Consider the following 16,688-nt stretch of genomic DNA (forward strand, 5'->3'; position numbering starts at 1 on the left):
GGTCAAATGTTAGAAAGTCTACATTTCGTGTCTGTCCATAACATTTAAACTGCTGCAATGTTTTTAAGAAAACTTGGAGGAAATGATCACCGTTAGGGAACCAATGGTCTATTTTTCATGTCCGCTCTAAAGCTTATTGACAATTTAACGGTTTTCAAATTACTTGGCACATTTGATCCCCACTATGACACAATCTGCAGAGCTCAACATCCAGGTTGCCACCCCAAGGTCAATGTTATCTGTTCTCCATAACATTTTGACTTTATGGAAGATTTTAAATAACTTGGCACAAATAAACACCATCATGAGACTATGTGCTTATGATATGCATGACACAACATCAAGGCCGTGGTTGGTAAAAGATCAAGAAGTACATATTTATGTTCACTGCGGAAGGGATTGTTATTTTTGGGACTACAGACAGACAAACGAAAAAAAGGGGCGAGGCGGCGACTACATGGTCATCCGTCGGGAAGCATAAAAAGAGTATGTATAAAAACAAAAATATAATTCTGTATTATTTTCTCTCTTTATTTCAGAATATTTGTACAATATAATTATGCAAAGAACCAAGAAATTTGCAAAATATTCTAACTAAATAAAATGGAAAATATACGATTTAAAATCAAATCTACAAATAAACACTTGCCTAGTTTTCTCATGAAATAACGGCAAAGAAATACGAAAATCTAAAATAATGTTGAGTCAAACAAAAATTCCCTTTAATGCGAATCCCTATAATCCTAAAAGTTCTTACAGTAATTATTATAATTTATGCCCATAATTTTACCCATTATGGAGCCAATACAGACTGACAGATGGGTGCTATTTGACATGCCGTCTGCTCAACACAGAATGGACTATTCAAAATCCACAGCAATGTAAGTCAATTACACAAAGTCACCTAGGTATGGTTTATAAACAGTAAAATAATAAATATAAATAAAGACTTAATGAAAATCAACTTTTCAACTTTTTTAAACAGTACAATATGTTTATATGTATGTTCCTTTACATTACCATTCACAATCTAGCCTGCTAGTCATAATCAGAATTGATTGCTACGCAGTATCATGTAGATCTTATTCAAATCAACGTAATACCCTTGAACAATTAACAATAATTAACATTTTATTTACTATACTAGTATTAGAAAATATTGATAATTGCTACACAGTATCTTTGTAAAAATAATATAAACATGTTTTGACTTCTCACAATATAGACAGGTTATGTTTAAATTCCTACACACTATATGTGGCCACAATATGAGTTTTGTTGTTGTTGTTGTTGTTTTAAAGAAAATACAATCTTTACTTGATCTGTAATAGGAAACGAAGCTTCCCATACATAGTTCATTCATTCTTTTATTCAAAAGACATAAATTAGTATGAATTTCAAAGATTTTAATAAATTTTTGTGGTTTAAAATATTTTACTCAAGGATGAGCATAGTATATTTTAAACTCTCTCTCTCCCTCACTCTTAAATTGGTGTGTGTTAAATTAGTACAAAATATATTTTGAAACTGATACATTAAGTTTCCTTAAAAAAAAAAAAACACCAAATATAGAATATAGGTACAAACATGAATATTCATTTTTTTTGTCGTCATAATTTATCAAGTTTTAATCATTTAATGGTTTTAAAGGAAGAACTGTTTAAATTTACAGGTATATTTAAGCTTATTCCTCATTGTCAGCCATCTTTAATTTACTAAGTAGCCTACTTTCGATTTGGAACACATAGTGGAAATCAAACATGGCTGACAATGCGAATCATCTTAATAACAAATAAAATTGAACTTAAATGTTACATGTTTTATATAACAAATCAAAATTGTATTTAAGTTTCAAAACAGAAAACTATTCATGGCAAATGATAAATTATGTATAACAAAAACCATTATTAAGGACTTCCAACTCAAATAAAAGAATATGTACATGATAACATATGCAAACAAACACATTTTTTGTGTTAAAAAAACAACAATTTATTTTATATTTCCCAGGAAATATAATACTAATTAATATTACTACATTAGCAGAAATATTGTCTAAACCAGTAATAATGATTTATTATACTTTTGTAAATAAATCAACAAACAATCGTACATATTTAATTCTAGAACACTGACAGATAATATACAAATATTTTAGCAAATACATGTAAAATGCTTAAATTTCTTACATCTAACAATATTTTCTATTTAAGTTTCTCATAAGTTGAACAACAATTAAACTTATACTTTCACCCATTGGCTTTACTAAATTGGTAACTTATTTCAAATACATTTTCAAATACACATTTTTGTTTAAAATTATAATGTGTCAAAACCATTTAATTAAACATGATCTGAAGAGCATGCATGTAAATAAATGTACTTTCCTTTGAACATGCATTTATTTGTTTAGCTTATCATAATTCCCCTCATCTTACAAGTTACCAACAAATTACAGATATAAATCGTATCATTTAACATATACATTTAGCACACATGATGTAATCCATCGTCTGTTACAACCACTATGTGAAAGATGAAGTTATATCTGAGATCTGTGAGATTCCCAATGTAATATTGTTGTAGGATACATTGCTCTCTCCCAGCCTGACCATCCTCCAGGTTATTTCTATGGTTTTGATGTCTGTAAAAAGTAAAAGAAATATAAAGATAAACATTTTGGCTTGTTGAGCTCCCATCAGAACACTGTTAGCTTTACAGACAGAGAAAGGTTGCAGGTGCCCCTGCCAATATAATGTTAGACAAAGAACAACAAGTTTGCTACTTGGTTACCTTAATAGCTACCATACTTCAAAAATAGTGACAATACATCTTTCCAATGTGATAACTTGGGTTTTAAGCAACACTGGTGTGGCCAAATAGTTTTTGGCAACTACATTTACCACTACAATCAACAAAGACCTCTTAAGTAAGCAGGAGACCCCTTAAGTAAGCATGAAAATTAAGAATGGTATACTCATCATTTATTCATTCTACTAAGGCTTAATTAACCCTTAAATGCCAGTAACAATAAAGACTTGATAGAGCTACATCTACTTCTTAGCATGACCATATTCTAGACAGTTGATTTCCTATTACATTTTACTATTTTAATTATAAAAAAACCCTCACTTTCACAGTTCAAACTTTCAAACAGGAAACTTCCATTACATAAAAAGAAGGGTACAGCTTAAAACAAGAAGCTGTGTTTTAACTTTCTTTATAAAAAGAAACTGTAATTATCTAGAATTTGAAACAACAATTCAATATCTTGATACTGGTGGCATGCTTATAATGATCACATACTGATATAGTTATATCTCTACATTTAATCATAAACTATTAAGCAAAACAACATGGACTTCCAGGAAAGACAAGAATTTGTAACAGAGTTACCAACGTCCGCCGCCTCGAAAGTTTTATATGAAGCATAAAATTGTGCTTATTCAAAAGATTGAGGTATAAGTCTCAAGACTTTCAGTCATAAATTATGATCAATGCTAGATCTGCAAATGCAACAATAAATTTATTAAAGAAATAAAATGAAACACAGAATTTAAAAATCTATCATGTTAAGCTTTGACCTCTAACTCGTTAAGCTTTGACCTCTAAGTGTGACCTTGACCTTGAAAGTAGGGGTGCAGGTGTTGTGTATGACATATCGTCTTATGATGGTAACTATTTGTGCCAAGCATTTTCAGAATCCCTTAAACTATGAAGAAGTTAAGATCCGACACAAAATGTTCCCTATAACAGACTATGTCAATTTTTGACCTCTAAGTGTGACCTTGACCTTGGAGGTAGGAATGCAGGTGTTGCTCATGACACATTGCCTTGTTATAGTGACTATTTGTACAAAGTATTTTCAAAATCCTTTGATCTTTGAAAAAGTTATGGACCGGACACAAAATATACCCTGTAACAGACTATGTTTATCTTTGACCTACAAGTGTGACCTTGACCTTGGAGGTAGGTGACCGGTTATTAGGCATGACACATTGTCTCATTATTGCAAGTAAAATCCCTTCAAAGATAAGAAAGTTATGGACCGGACATGAAAAATACCCTCAAATAGTCAATGTTGACCTTGACTGAGCAAGTGCAACCTTGACCCTAGAGGTAGGGGTCTGGTTGTTGTGCGTGACACATCATCTCATTATAACAAATATTTGTGCAAAGTTACTTCAAAATTCCTTTGATAAATGACAAAGTTATGAACCAGACACAAAGTGTGATGGATGGACAGATGGATGGACGGACAGAGCCTATTTCTTGATCCCCTTTTTTCTTCGAAAAGGCTGGGGACAATAAACCATAAAATACTGACAATACTATAAAATAGAAGTAAAAGAAAACAGCAAGAAAACAGTATAAGAATAAATCCAACATTACAAAATCAACCATGCACTCCCATTCCCACAGAGATATACTTCTCTGATCTGCTTACAGTTTTATTGCACAGTCTGATCTTCTATATATTAAATTTTGATGCCTTTTATCTCTGCAAGCAATATATGAAAACCATATGCCCATACATGAAGAATACTTGACACTTTCAATAACTTGAATCAAATCTCTGAAGGATATCCTATTCCAGCAATTAGACAAAAGCTATTGATTTCAAAATAAAGGAGATACAAACATGGTAATGTATTGATTCAATTATTGTAACATTAAACATTGTTAGGTAGGTACATTTAGAGTTCATCTAATTATTTCAATTTTAGATATTTCAATGTCAATCAAAAATCTATATCATGAACTTGCAATAAATGTTTGATTTTAAGGCCAGCTAAAACTGTTTACTCCATTATCAGCATTATCCAAATAATATTTTTTTTTTTTTTTTGTATACATTGCTTGCAATGTATACAGAGTTATAGCTGTATTTCAGATTTAGTATACCTAACCTGTTTTGCTGAACAACATCCACTTTTGGATGAAACCTCCATAAAAGTAGATCCTCATTTTGCAGGATTGTCACATTAAGATCACATTTTATTAATATACTGTTTGCATAGTGGTCAATAAGCTTTGAAAGTTCAAAACTATGCACTTTCAGTTTAAATAAACATTTTCTAAACATGAAAGCAAAAAATATGAAAATTTCTATTTCATTCGTAAAAGCATTGTGTAAACCTACGCTTCAAACTTCGTATCCACGCATGCGCGTGCAAGAATGAATGAATTACGACAGACTCTGTATAAAAATATGTCCAACATCCAAAATTAATATTAAATCAAACAAGTAAACCTTATTTACTTTTAAATATAGACTTGCATACTTTTTCTATTTCAAACTGTTTTAGAAAACGAGCATATACAGATATATATGTCTTATTTAGTGTTATGTAACATTGTAATAAGCGTCTGTATGAATGGATTAAAGTTTACGTTCTGAAAACGTATTGTCATATAATTGCATATAATAGAACCCTATCAACGTGGTGGCATCGGAAGAGTATGCAATTATTTGTTTCACACTTGCAGTGTGAAGTATTTCTGCCACTTTAGTGAAATATATCGTCCAAAAGCCATTTTCGGAAGGGGAAGATTCGTACTCAATATTATTCGAACTAAGGATTTGTACTCAATATTATTCGAATTTAGCCTTCGTAATCGGTATTATTCGAACTGACAATCATTGCAGATACGTTTAGACCCCCTGGACATTTAGATGTTGAAAATGGTAACATATCATAACTTTATCAAATGGAAGCGCCAATGGAAAATTACTTTACCAGTGTTGACTGCCAGTAGAAATGCTGAGAAAGATGAAAAGATACAAGTAAATATCCCATTACACTGTGCTGGACCTAAAGTTATCAATTTACATGGGCAAATGCAGAACATAAACTGAAAGTGAAAAAAATATTTGACAAAATAGAAAGCTATTGCAATCCTAGAAAAAATGAAGTGCTAGAATCACACAGATTTTGGGTAACAAATCCAGATGAATATTCATCATTTGACAGTTTTCTTACAGAGTTTTGAAAGCATGTTGAGTCCAGAAATATATTTTGAAATATGTTATTAACAATCAAATCACTCAGTCAGGCTGAGCCACCCTTAACATTTTTTCCATAACTCCTTAGACTATTGATATTTAAAGGTAAAATTATTAGCCATATATGAGCTTATGATTGCATGGGCAGTTAAATTAAAGCCATTAGTAAAAAAAGGGTTGACCTGGGATAACCAAAGTGAAGAGTGAAATATGACACTCAACACAGGTACATTCTAAATATCTAGATTGATGTTTATGATCAGATTTAGCACAAATAGTAATTTAATTTCCACTGATACCACAAATATGAATTTATTTAGAGTCCTGAAGATCTTTTTATTATGATGAAATCTTAACTGTAAAACCAGGTTTAACTGAATAATTATAAAATTCCTTGCCACAATAACTAGAAGGTACATAAAGCCAGTCAAAAAAAATTATTTCTATCCATATTCATCATTCCTGGACCTCCATCCATTTGATGAATTTCTCCAACTGGTAAATTTTTCATCTTATTATGTTCTGTTTGTTAATATAAAAGATTTTTTATGTTTATATACAGCTAGAATAGTCTGTATTGGCTAAGACAGACAGATAAGAACAAACTATTTAGTAAACATGAGTTACATCCCTTCAAATGGAGATAAAGATGAAACCCATAAGAAATTGCCATGTCTGACAGACAGCAAAATTATAAAATTCTGCAGGCTCAGTTTAATTAGGCCCATTTAGGAGGTAGTGGTAATAACTGAGGGTCAAAAATGAAATGATATCATTTTCAAGGGATGTTTCTGATATGATTTACTTTAAATAATGGGTCATTTCTTTGACTTCTATGCCCATGTGTAATAGATTATTGACATTGCCAGCTAGATAGCTCAGCTGAGTGAGTCAGTACAGCCCACATACATGTATAATATTCTGATTCAGGTTTGATTCCGGTCAAACTGCACATTTTTCTCACCCTGTGATATTTTCACCCTGTTACTTTTAGGGTCCAATATATGTTTATGATGGTACAATTACTGAATCATAAGTCAGTTCACTTTGTTACTTAAGTGTGCCAATGAAAAAGGAAAAATTTCAATATGCTGTGGATTATGTCAATGCATAGAACTATGAGACTGAAAATATTTAAGCTGTAGAGCTGCTGTATGGTATTCCAAGGTTCTGGTTTTTTTGGTAGTGCTGAGGTATGGTATTCTGAGTGTCTCTGGTTTGAGTTTTAGTCAGGCTGCATTTCATTTTCTCACTCTTTGAAATTGATAAATATTTTCAGCTCATTATTGGCTGGACTGCATATATAAATGATTTATTTGTATTAAATCAATATTGTTAAATATTTAGTTATTGTCTATATATGTGACTTTATTTTTGATAAGGCATTGTAACAGTACTACTTTTTAATTTGACCTTTTTGTATTAGGGGGAGAAGCCCTTAATTAACTCCTTACCAGTAAGTTTTATTGTACACGATGGTGATAGCTTGAAAGAATTTAGCTAAAAAAGATACTACATGAATCATTTTTTTTTCCTATTGGATTGTAAAATATTTATTGATTGTCAAAAAACTATATGGAGTTCTCCTCGGTGACATTAAACAGTCCCAGCTGGCCATACATGCAGGACCTTGCAGACCATGAGACAGGGTGGTCTGTACCAAGACAAATCCGATATCGAGACATGGTGGACAGGACAGACAGTGATGTTCAGATCCCCCACTCAGAAAGGAAGTACACTCAAGGTCCTAGTCTTCAATTACTTCATTTGCTTACTTGGAGTAAAGGTGCCGGAAACAATATTATGCCATGGTATCACAAAAAGCACAGACTGTGATAAAAGTCAAACCAAAAAAGATACTATAAACTGAATTCATAGATTATATAAAAGAAATTTATTAATTCTTTAAGTTTATAGTTAACATAAAAAAAAGAAACTGAGTATTTAATTTTGATATAACTAGCATATTAACACACATAAAGTGCGTAATGCCATATAAATTTCAACTTAGTGCTTAAATACTTTCTGATGCACTCAGTAAGCAAACATGATTTACTAATCTTTGGATTCCCACACTCCTCTCCACCTAGCTCCAATGAGATCCACTTGGTTGACCATAACATGTACCATACCTCATATTGTTTGTTTACAGTTTGGAATGAAAAAATGAAAGTTTATTCTAGATATTATAAAGCTTTTATTAAATTTCACAAGGCTTTCAACACATCAACAATGTAATTGTTATTTTATTTTTTGAAAATGTGTTGGACTGCTGGTCTGATGCATGTAGATGCTGTGTTGGCATATAGCGATTCCCCTCTTTTGTGTGTGTATGCATTAGGGGTGTAACAATACAGCAAAAACCGTATTGCAATATATTGCCATTTTGCTGAAGCGTATTGCAATATATTGCAATACGTATTGTCGTGTATATGTTTTGATGTAAAGATATGGGCCGCTTATGTAAATTATGCGGCCGCTTATTGACTTTTAAGTGTACTAGTTGTCGGATACTTTTATCTTACGTTGGCGCCAACAAAATTTGCCAATTAAAGATTTTATGTGAAATTTGTACAAAATTAGAAGGCAATTAATTGAAAATTATGATTTTTATAAATAACCGGTTTTCCAAAAATCGTACCACGGTTCGAAATTTATTTCTTCATATTGCAATATATCGGTATACCGGTAAACCGTTACACCCTTAGTATGCATGCATGTGTGTGTGTTTTATACATTATATAGTTAACATCTTTTGAAAACATCTTGTCCAATTTCAACCAAACTTGACAGGGTTGTTCCATGAGTAAAGGGCTTCCAAAGTTATTCAAAGACTTAAATGAGGCCTAGAGCATAGATATTTTGCAAAAGGCATTGTCTGGTAGACATTCACAAGATTTTCACATTATACCCTGGGGGTCAAATCAGCCCTGCACTAGGGTTCATAGATTTTCCTGATATGTATGTAGTTAAAACTTAAAATCTTCTCCTCTTAATTGACAAAGACTAGAGGTTAGATATTTGTCATGAAACATTTGGTAGTTAACCTGTACCAAGATTATTCACGTTACAGCCCAAGGGTCAAAACTAGCCTCACCCCTGGGGTCATATATTAAGGTTTTCCTTATATGCACATGGGTGCAAGTTGAAAATTTGGAAAAACCTGAAAACCTTTTTTCATAATCATTTTCCTACAGTATCTAATAGTAAAACATGATGAAATTTGTCACAAAAAACCTGAGCTTCAGGCATATGCCTGAAAACTTGCACCCATGTATGTATATAGCAAAAAAAATTTTAAAAATCTTTTTATCAGAAGGTTTAAGGCTTAGAGCTTAGATACTTGGTAAATAATATCATCAGTGCGTCCTTTACCAAGTTGTTCAAATGTTGCCCCTAGTGAAATAGCACCAGGGTGTCATAGGTTTTCCTTAAATGTATAAACATGTATAGAAAAAAAAACATAAAAAATATTCTCCTCTGGATTGACAAAGGCTAGATGTTTGATATTTGGCATGAAACCTTTACCTGTGTAGTAAACCTCTATCACTATTGTTCAAATTATAGCCCTGGGGTCAAAGTGGCTCTGCCAAGGAGTCTTTTTAGGTTTTCATTATATGGTAATCATGTATAAAGAAAAAAAACTTTAAAAAAAAATCTTGTCTGAAGGTACAAGGTTTACCAGGCACCATGGTGTCTTAGGATTATACATGTATAGAAAAAAAACTTAAACAGTATTCTCCTCTGAATTGACAAAGACTAGAGGTAAGATATTTGGCATGAAACATTGTGTAGTCGACCTTATTAATTTTAGCCCTGGGATAAAATTTGCCTTGTGGGAGGGTTGGGGGGGAATCATTAATTTTCGTAATGTACTTTAAGAATGTACAAGGCTAGAGCTTAGGGCTTTGATGCCTAAATTTTGTCAAGTGCACAAATGCTTTTATTTTGAATCAATAATTGCACTATGGAGTGCATTTTTTCCAGTGAATGCGTTTTGCATGTAAACAAAAATGTTCACCTAACTTTTAAAGATCCTGTATGTTTTGTGATTGATATTGTTAGTGTTTGTATACCACACTTGCAAAACATAATATATATGTATATAATTATGCAAATAAAACAATTTTTTCAAACATCGAAGAATGTGTAAAATGTGTACTGCAAATATTTATGCACATTATATTTAATCAATAAATTATATGCATTCATTTCTTAATGGAAACTTTGGCTAAGAATTTATAGAAAATAATTTCTAATTACCTCCCTTTATTTACATGAAATTTTAAATTCGGTAATATCTTTATAAATAATGCTTATTGGAACTTAAAATATTAACAAATCTTAATTTGAGCATCATATCTTTGAAATAAAACCATGAAAAAATGTGTTACAGGATCTTTAAGTCTTGCTGAATGATTCAATACCACATTTTTGTAGACTACAAACCTGCATGTTGTCTTGTTTTTAAAGTAATAGATAAAAGCACTGAAGACTCTATTTTACTATTTCAACATTGTATACTGCAGATAAAAAACCGGTCTTTGCAAACTGATTTCTTTATTGCTTTCATTTTCGCAAACCATATAGTCTTGCCTGGAAAAACACAGCACTAGTCTGTAGGAACAACACCTCTTTCTTGTCCTATTAATAACTTGAGAAGAAATAAGCCTAGATTTGTGTTCGAAATTGACTGTAACCAGAAGATGACTTCTATTGAGTTCAGTAGATTAAAATCACATGGTCTTGATGTCAAACAATGTATACCTCAGTGCTTGCAGTGCTTTGATTTTAAAAAGGGAACAATTTGTATGTGACACAATAATAGGATAGCATTAAAATATAAGGAGTGTTTCAAAGAGTTTCCAGAACAATTAACTGGAAACACAACACAGAAAAATATACTCTTATGTACTGAAAGAGGACAATAACATTTTTGACACTAGTAGAAATGAACTCTTGGAAATTTATCTATTTTTTTTTATCTGTAATCCTCTTAATTTCTTACAGTGATACTGTAAACCATATATGTGTTTTCAGCCGCTCTCTATATTGTTTATATGGAATTAAGCCACTGGAGATCAAGTTAATCAGTAATTTCAGTAACAGAATCAGTCAGTGAACCAACTTCACAGCATATGACGATTTATCACTTCATGTCAATAACCTGCTTTATTCTTGGTAATGATTGTCTGCCTATAAACTCAGAGATAAAAAATTCAAGCCCTTCATTGACACTATAATGACCAGAAATTTTTTTTTTTTCAAGAGGCTGACTTGTTGTTCAAATATGCTTCAAGCTTTAATTTCTTAGTTAGCTACTAAGTACAAGCCTAAATCACTAAGATAAATTAAAATTTATTTTCATCAAGAAATTAATATAATAATATAGTTATTCTTATTCAAATTCAAAAGTTTATTGTATTATCAGGCCACCAGCCCATACACATATTACATAATAAATTAATACTTACTATAGGTATTGTGTGACTGGTATCAAGCATAGTAATTTGGTGAGACTAACAGATCAGTTAGTATAACAAGTTGGTCATCTGTAAACATGAGCTTATGATCATGCCAGTTATCGTGGTGAGTACGACGGAAGTTTGACAAGGTCTTCTTTACTGTCATCTATAAATAGAAACAAAACTAATCATTATCATGAACATGCATATTTTTAATATGATATGGTTCACTGAAAGTTTAAGATTTCAATACTCAACGTACAAAATCGAGTAACCAATAGTAATGTCCTTATAGTCAGATACACAACTGCATCTTAGTGTGGCTCTATATTTTTGGCTTAATACTTGTACTAAAGATTAACTGTCGATATATATTACAAAGTAAATTAAATCTGGCCCTGAGAATATGCGCAAAAATTGAACAAATCTGTTTTTGAAAATGACTTCATTCTTTTAAATGATCAAAACAAGATGTAGTCACAATGAAAAGGTTAATTTATATTTAAGAAAGATTTGAGGGAAAATATTTCCCTTGGATCATGTAAGGTAATCTACAAATTGTCTAAATCATTTAGTCATGCTAGTGTTATAATATTTGAAATTCACTTTCCAGGAATATTGTATTTTGGTTTGTTTGTTGTTGCTTTTTTTTTTGGTTTTTATTTTTTGTATAAAAAAGTAAAAAGAATCAAATCACATTACAAGAGTAAAAACATAATGATAAGTTTAAGTTGGGTAAGATTTTGGATGTTACCTGTATAGGTTGTGGGTCATTAACATGGTTACTAAGATCCATAAGAATTTGTGGCATAAATTCTGGGACATCATATGGATAGGCCTGTACATAAGCGCTTAAACCCAGAACTCCAGCGTGGCGCTGTAAGAGCTTCTCAACAGGTAAATTCTCTGACTTTATACGTTTACTTATCTTTGTACTGCTCAGTCTCTCAAAATGGTCCTGAAATTAATACATTTCAATCGAACGTCAATATTTAATAACTATAAAAAGACACAACACTCTTCATTAACAGTATGTGTATTGTAATAAATAATTATTATGTCAAGCCTGAGTGGTTAACATGTCAGACTACCCAATGTTTCCTTAAGAAAAAAACTTTACATTCATTCCTTAGTACTGGTTGGTTCCAGAAAGGGAAACGAGTGTTTCAATAAGCTTACAACACAATCAAACTTGTATAAACTAAGCCCTTATCCCCTCCAGCTTACATGGGAGACAGCATACAGAGTTTGCATCACTAATTTGTCCAGATTTTGTGTTTTTATAAACAGTCTTGAACTTTGATATATAAAAAAAACTTTGTAGAAATTATCATCAAATCATGACAATGTGCTGCATGGAATGACCATAATTAAATCTCCCTTTCAAAATATTGTTTCTCATATTTCTTGTCCAATCAGTAACTGCTATATATAGATTTTGGAAATATTTGGCAGATATTATCAAACAAGTCATCTAAGAAGAAACTCAAAGTTTTAGTTCATTCTAGCAGTCAAAAACAAAACATTATTACCAAACATTTACAGTTTTGCTCAAAAACACTATAAATTCAAATCTTATTTTTTGCTATTTTTTTTTACATAAAAATGACAAAAAAGCAAAAAAAATGAATTACCAGTAAATCTTGGTCCATCTCCAGATACCCACACTGTAATAGGCCACTTAGTGTTATACTAGCCATTTCCCGTACCTATAAATATATCATTCACACTTAATGACTTCTTTCATATGTTAATTAAAGTATAGATTGGAAATCAGATCTACATAAAAAATCATTATCTTTTTATCTTAAACAAATCAATTACTAACATAAGCTGATATCAGTCCTTACCTAACCATAAACAGTGAATAGTTGTACAATCTATGTTTGAAATTTCAAGATAAATGAAAAATGATAACAGTTCATTTAATACTGCTTTATTAACTTTACTTCCAAGCCAATGAGAAATCTATATGTGTTAACACATACGTAAAAATAAATTACAATCCTGTATCGTTGAGTTTGTTAGTTTTTTTTTTTTAAATTCTGTCAACATTTGTAAATGGTCTTTAACAGATCATCATTGCCATCTTTAAACAAATCAAAACAAAATAGTATTTTTTTACCTCAAGTTTATCATCACATATTAGATGCATCACAGTTTCTTTGATGTTTTCTTTGTGTTTAGGATCTTGTAAGGTGAAGAAATTACAAAATACCATCACCTGAATGTATCCTAGAATGGCAGACCTTGCATGCCAAGATTGTAAACCTGTCACCTGTAAAAGACAGATACCAATAATTATTATTACAAAATAGCTTTTGTGGGGATAAAAGGCATTTGTTACAATGTAAGGCAGTTTCCTGAAAAGACAACTGATATGAGTTTTTTTCCCCCTAAATGAGCTTCTATAAACCAAAAGATCCCAAGGCCAGAACCAAAACTGACCCTTAAGGTATGATTTATATAGACTTAGATTTAGTTTAAAAAACATTGTGGATAACAATGCACAAGGTAAGACAATGTGCCTTTACAAAAGCTCACCTCTGAGCACTTTGCTATTGGGAACAGGATTTTTATTCAGGTGATGCACAAAATGCGCACTGATCATTTTTTGCTGTTATTGCTGACTAACATTTCTGACCATTGTTTCATTCATTGTTAATAATGAGTAATAACATATACAATGTACATGTGTATTTCTATTTGATAATACAGCATTCTGTAGTGTGTACATGTGTGGGTGTGCCCTTAATTCCTATAGAGTTTACTTTTATACACATATCTTATCATCCTGTACTTTCAAATTAGACCCAAGGTTAACTTTTTCATAACAAATATACATCTATTTTTGTACTGTTTAATCATGCTTAAGTCAAAAATTACACTGATAAAACTGACAATTAATTACACATAATTCAAGATTGACACAGTTTCCAGATTCTAATCTTAAACATTCTTTCTTTTTTATATCACAAAAGCATTGTCAAGGTCATAGGGCTACTTTTCATATATCAGTAAGACAACATCTAGAATGAAAGTCAATTAGTCTAGTATTTTTATCAGATGAGCATATTAAGCACTATATAATTTATCTTCCTTTAACAGGACATACTAGTTTTTAGAATATAGATTAAAGAATATCCACACAAAATCTTGTCATGTGATATTTAATTATGCCTGGTGTCAACAATACAATTGCCACTATTAATTAATTATACATTAATCAGGCTTGAACATTTTTTATACACAAAGTGTTTTTTTCTTTTTCTAAAAAAAATAATTAGGCCATATAATTGATACATGAAAATGCACTGTACTTTAATATCTAAGGCAAATAAGCTTTGTGAGTTAATAAGCCTATCTTATTAAAGTTGCATTCCAAAGTCTAATTTATTTCATAAGCTGAATAACTAAAATTCTAATACAAGTAAATGAATACTTATCCTATTTCAAGGGCATTTTCAATAAAAGTTGTCTTATTTCAAGGGCATTTTCAAAAAAGCTTGTCCTATTTCAAAAACATTTTCAATAAAGATTGTCCTATATCAATGTCATTTTCATTAAAAACTTGTCCTATTTCAAAAGCTGTTTCATGAAAGCTTGCCCTATATCAAAGTCATTTTCATAACAGCTTGTCATGTTTTAAGGGCATTTTCATTAAAGCTTGTCCTATTTAATGGACATTTCATTAAAGCTTGTCCCATTTCAAGATCATTTTCATTAAAGCTTGTCCTATTTCAAGGGCATTTTTATAATTAAAGTGTGTCCTATTTCAAAGGCATATCCATAAAATGGTATCCTATTTCAAGGGCATTTTCATTAAGCTTGCCCTATCTGCAGATCATTTTCATTACAGCTCATTCTTTTTCAAAGGTATATTCATTACAGCTTGTCCTACTTCAAGGAATTTCAATAAAACTTCCCTATTTAAAGGGCATTTTCATTAAAGCTTGTCCTATTTCAAGGACAGTTTCATTAAAGCTTGTCCTATTTCAAGGGCAGTTTCATTAAAAATGTCCCATTTCAAGAGCATTTTCATTAAAGCTTGTCCTATTTCAAGGCCAGTTTCATTAAAGCTTGTCCGAATTCAAGGGCAGTTTCATTAAAGCTTGTCCAATTTCAAGGGCAGTTTCATTAAAGCTTGTCCTATTTCAAGGCCAGTTTCATTAAAGCTTGTCCAATTTCAAAGACATTTTTTCATTAAAATGTCCTATTTCAAGGGCAGTTTCATTTAAGCTTATCCAATTTCAATGACATTTTTTCATTAAAATGTCTTATTTCAAGGGCAGTTTCATTTAAGCTTATCCAATTTCAATGACATTTTTTCATTAAAATGTCCTATTTCAAGGGCAGTTTCATTTAAGCTTATCCTATTTCATTGGCCTTTTTATTAGAGCTTGTCCTATTTACAATACTTACAGTTTTGACAGTATGTAGTATATCAGGTATAACTTCAGGTTGTATCAATGCCTGAGACAGACTTGCTAGAGCCACTGTACAATCTGTGTTCAACTCTTCGTCCTTTGACTCGCTCTCTAATGTACACATCTGAAATAAGGAACATATACACTTTACTCACCAACTTAAAGCTACACATTTGCCAATGAAAATTTGTCAAAACTAGAAATATGTCCATAGGACATGGATGCTCCCACATTTCACTGCTTTGTCAGTCTACAGATAAATACTGTGACAGCAGGACAGATGAACAAGAGCAAATTTATATGCCCCAGCCCCCAAGAAGTGGGGGCCATAAAAGTTTAGCTATTTTTAATCACCTATTTATGATAAACTTGAAAATGTTTTTACTATGAAAAATACTGTCTTAACCCTTAGTTTGCTATTTCTACCGTAAGTGACAAGTGCAGTCCAAGATAAGCTGGCAAATCTGTACTATCTGATCATGGTCTGCTCTGTTTGCTATTCAGCCAGTATATACAATGTACTTTAAAATCTAAAATTCCACTAAAAATAATGAATGGTTTTGTCTGGAATAAAAGATAGATAGGTACATTCAAGTTATTTAGGGAGATAAGGGTCAATCTTAAATTTGCTTGAAACTGGGGGACATGCTCATTTAACTCTAAATTACACAAAAGAATTTTAAAAAACAACATACAAAAAAGGAGCATTAATGTTCTGCTACAAATCCTGTATCTAATTATAAAGACTTGATCAATCATTTACCAGACACTTTGAGTGACAAGAGAGCA

At 31.3% G+C, this 16,688-nt stretch overlaps 1 protein-coding gene across 1 annotated transcript in view; it reads right to left on the bottom strand.

The window, feature by feature from the left end:
* Window positions 1–510: 510 nt before the first annotated feature.
* The window catches only part of LOC132745039 (proteasome activator complex subunit 4B-like), a gene marked incomplete at its 5' end in the record, with an annotated part of 41,710 nt that continues 25,532 nt past the window's right edge, over window positions 511–16,688 (bottom strand). Inside the window, 6 exon segments of the mRNA XM_060733876.1 lie at window positions 511–2,644; window positions 11,482–11,638; window positions 12,227–12,430; window positions 13,107–13,181; window positions 13,598–13,750; window positions 15,895–16,023. Of these exon segments, the coding sequence (XP_060589859.1) occupies window positions 11,504–11,638; window positions 12,227–12,430; window positions 13,107–13,181; window positions 13,598–13,750; window positions 15,895–16,023 (696 nt within the window).

This window comes from Ruditapes philippinarum, unplaced genomic scaffold (genome assembly GCF_026571515.1).
Source record: "Ruditapes philippinarum isolate M1 unplaced genomic scaffold, ASM2657151v2 ctg5152_1_1_1_1, whole genome shotgun sequence".
NCBI classification, from domain to species: Eukaryota; Metazoa; Mollusca; class Bivalvia; order Venerida; family Veneridae; genus Ruditapes; species Ruditapes philippinarum.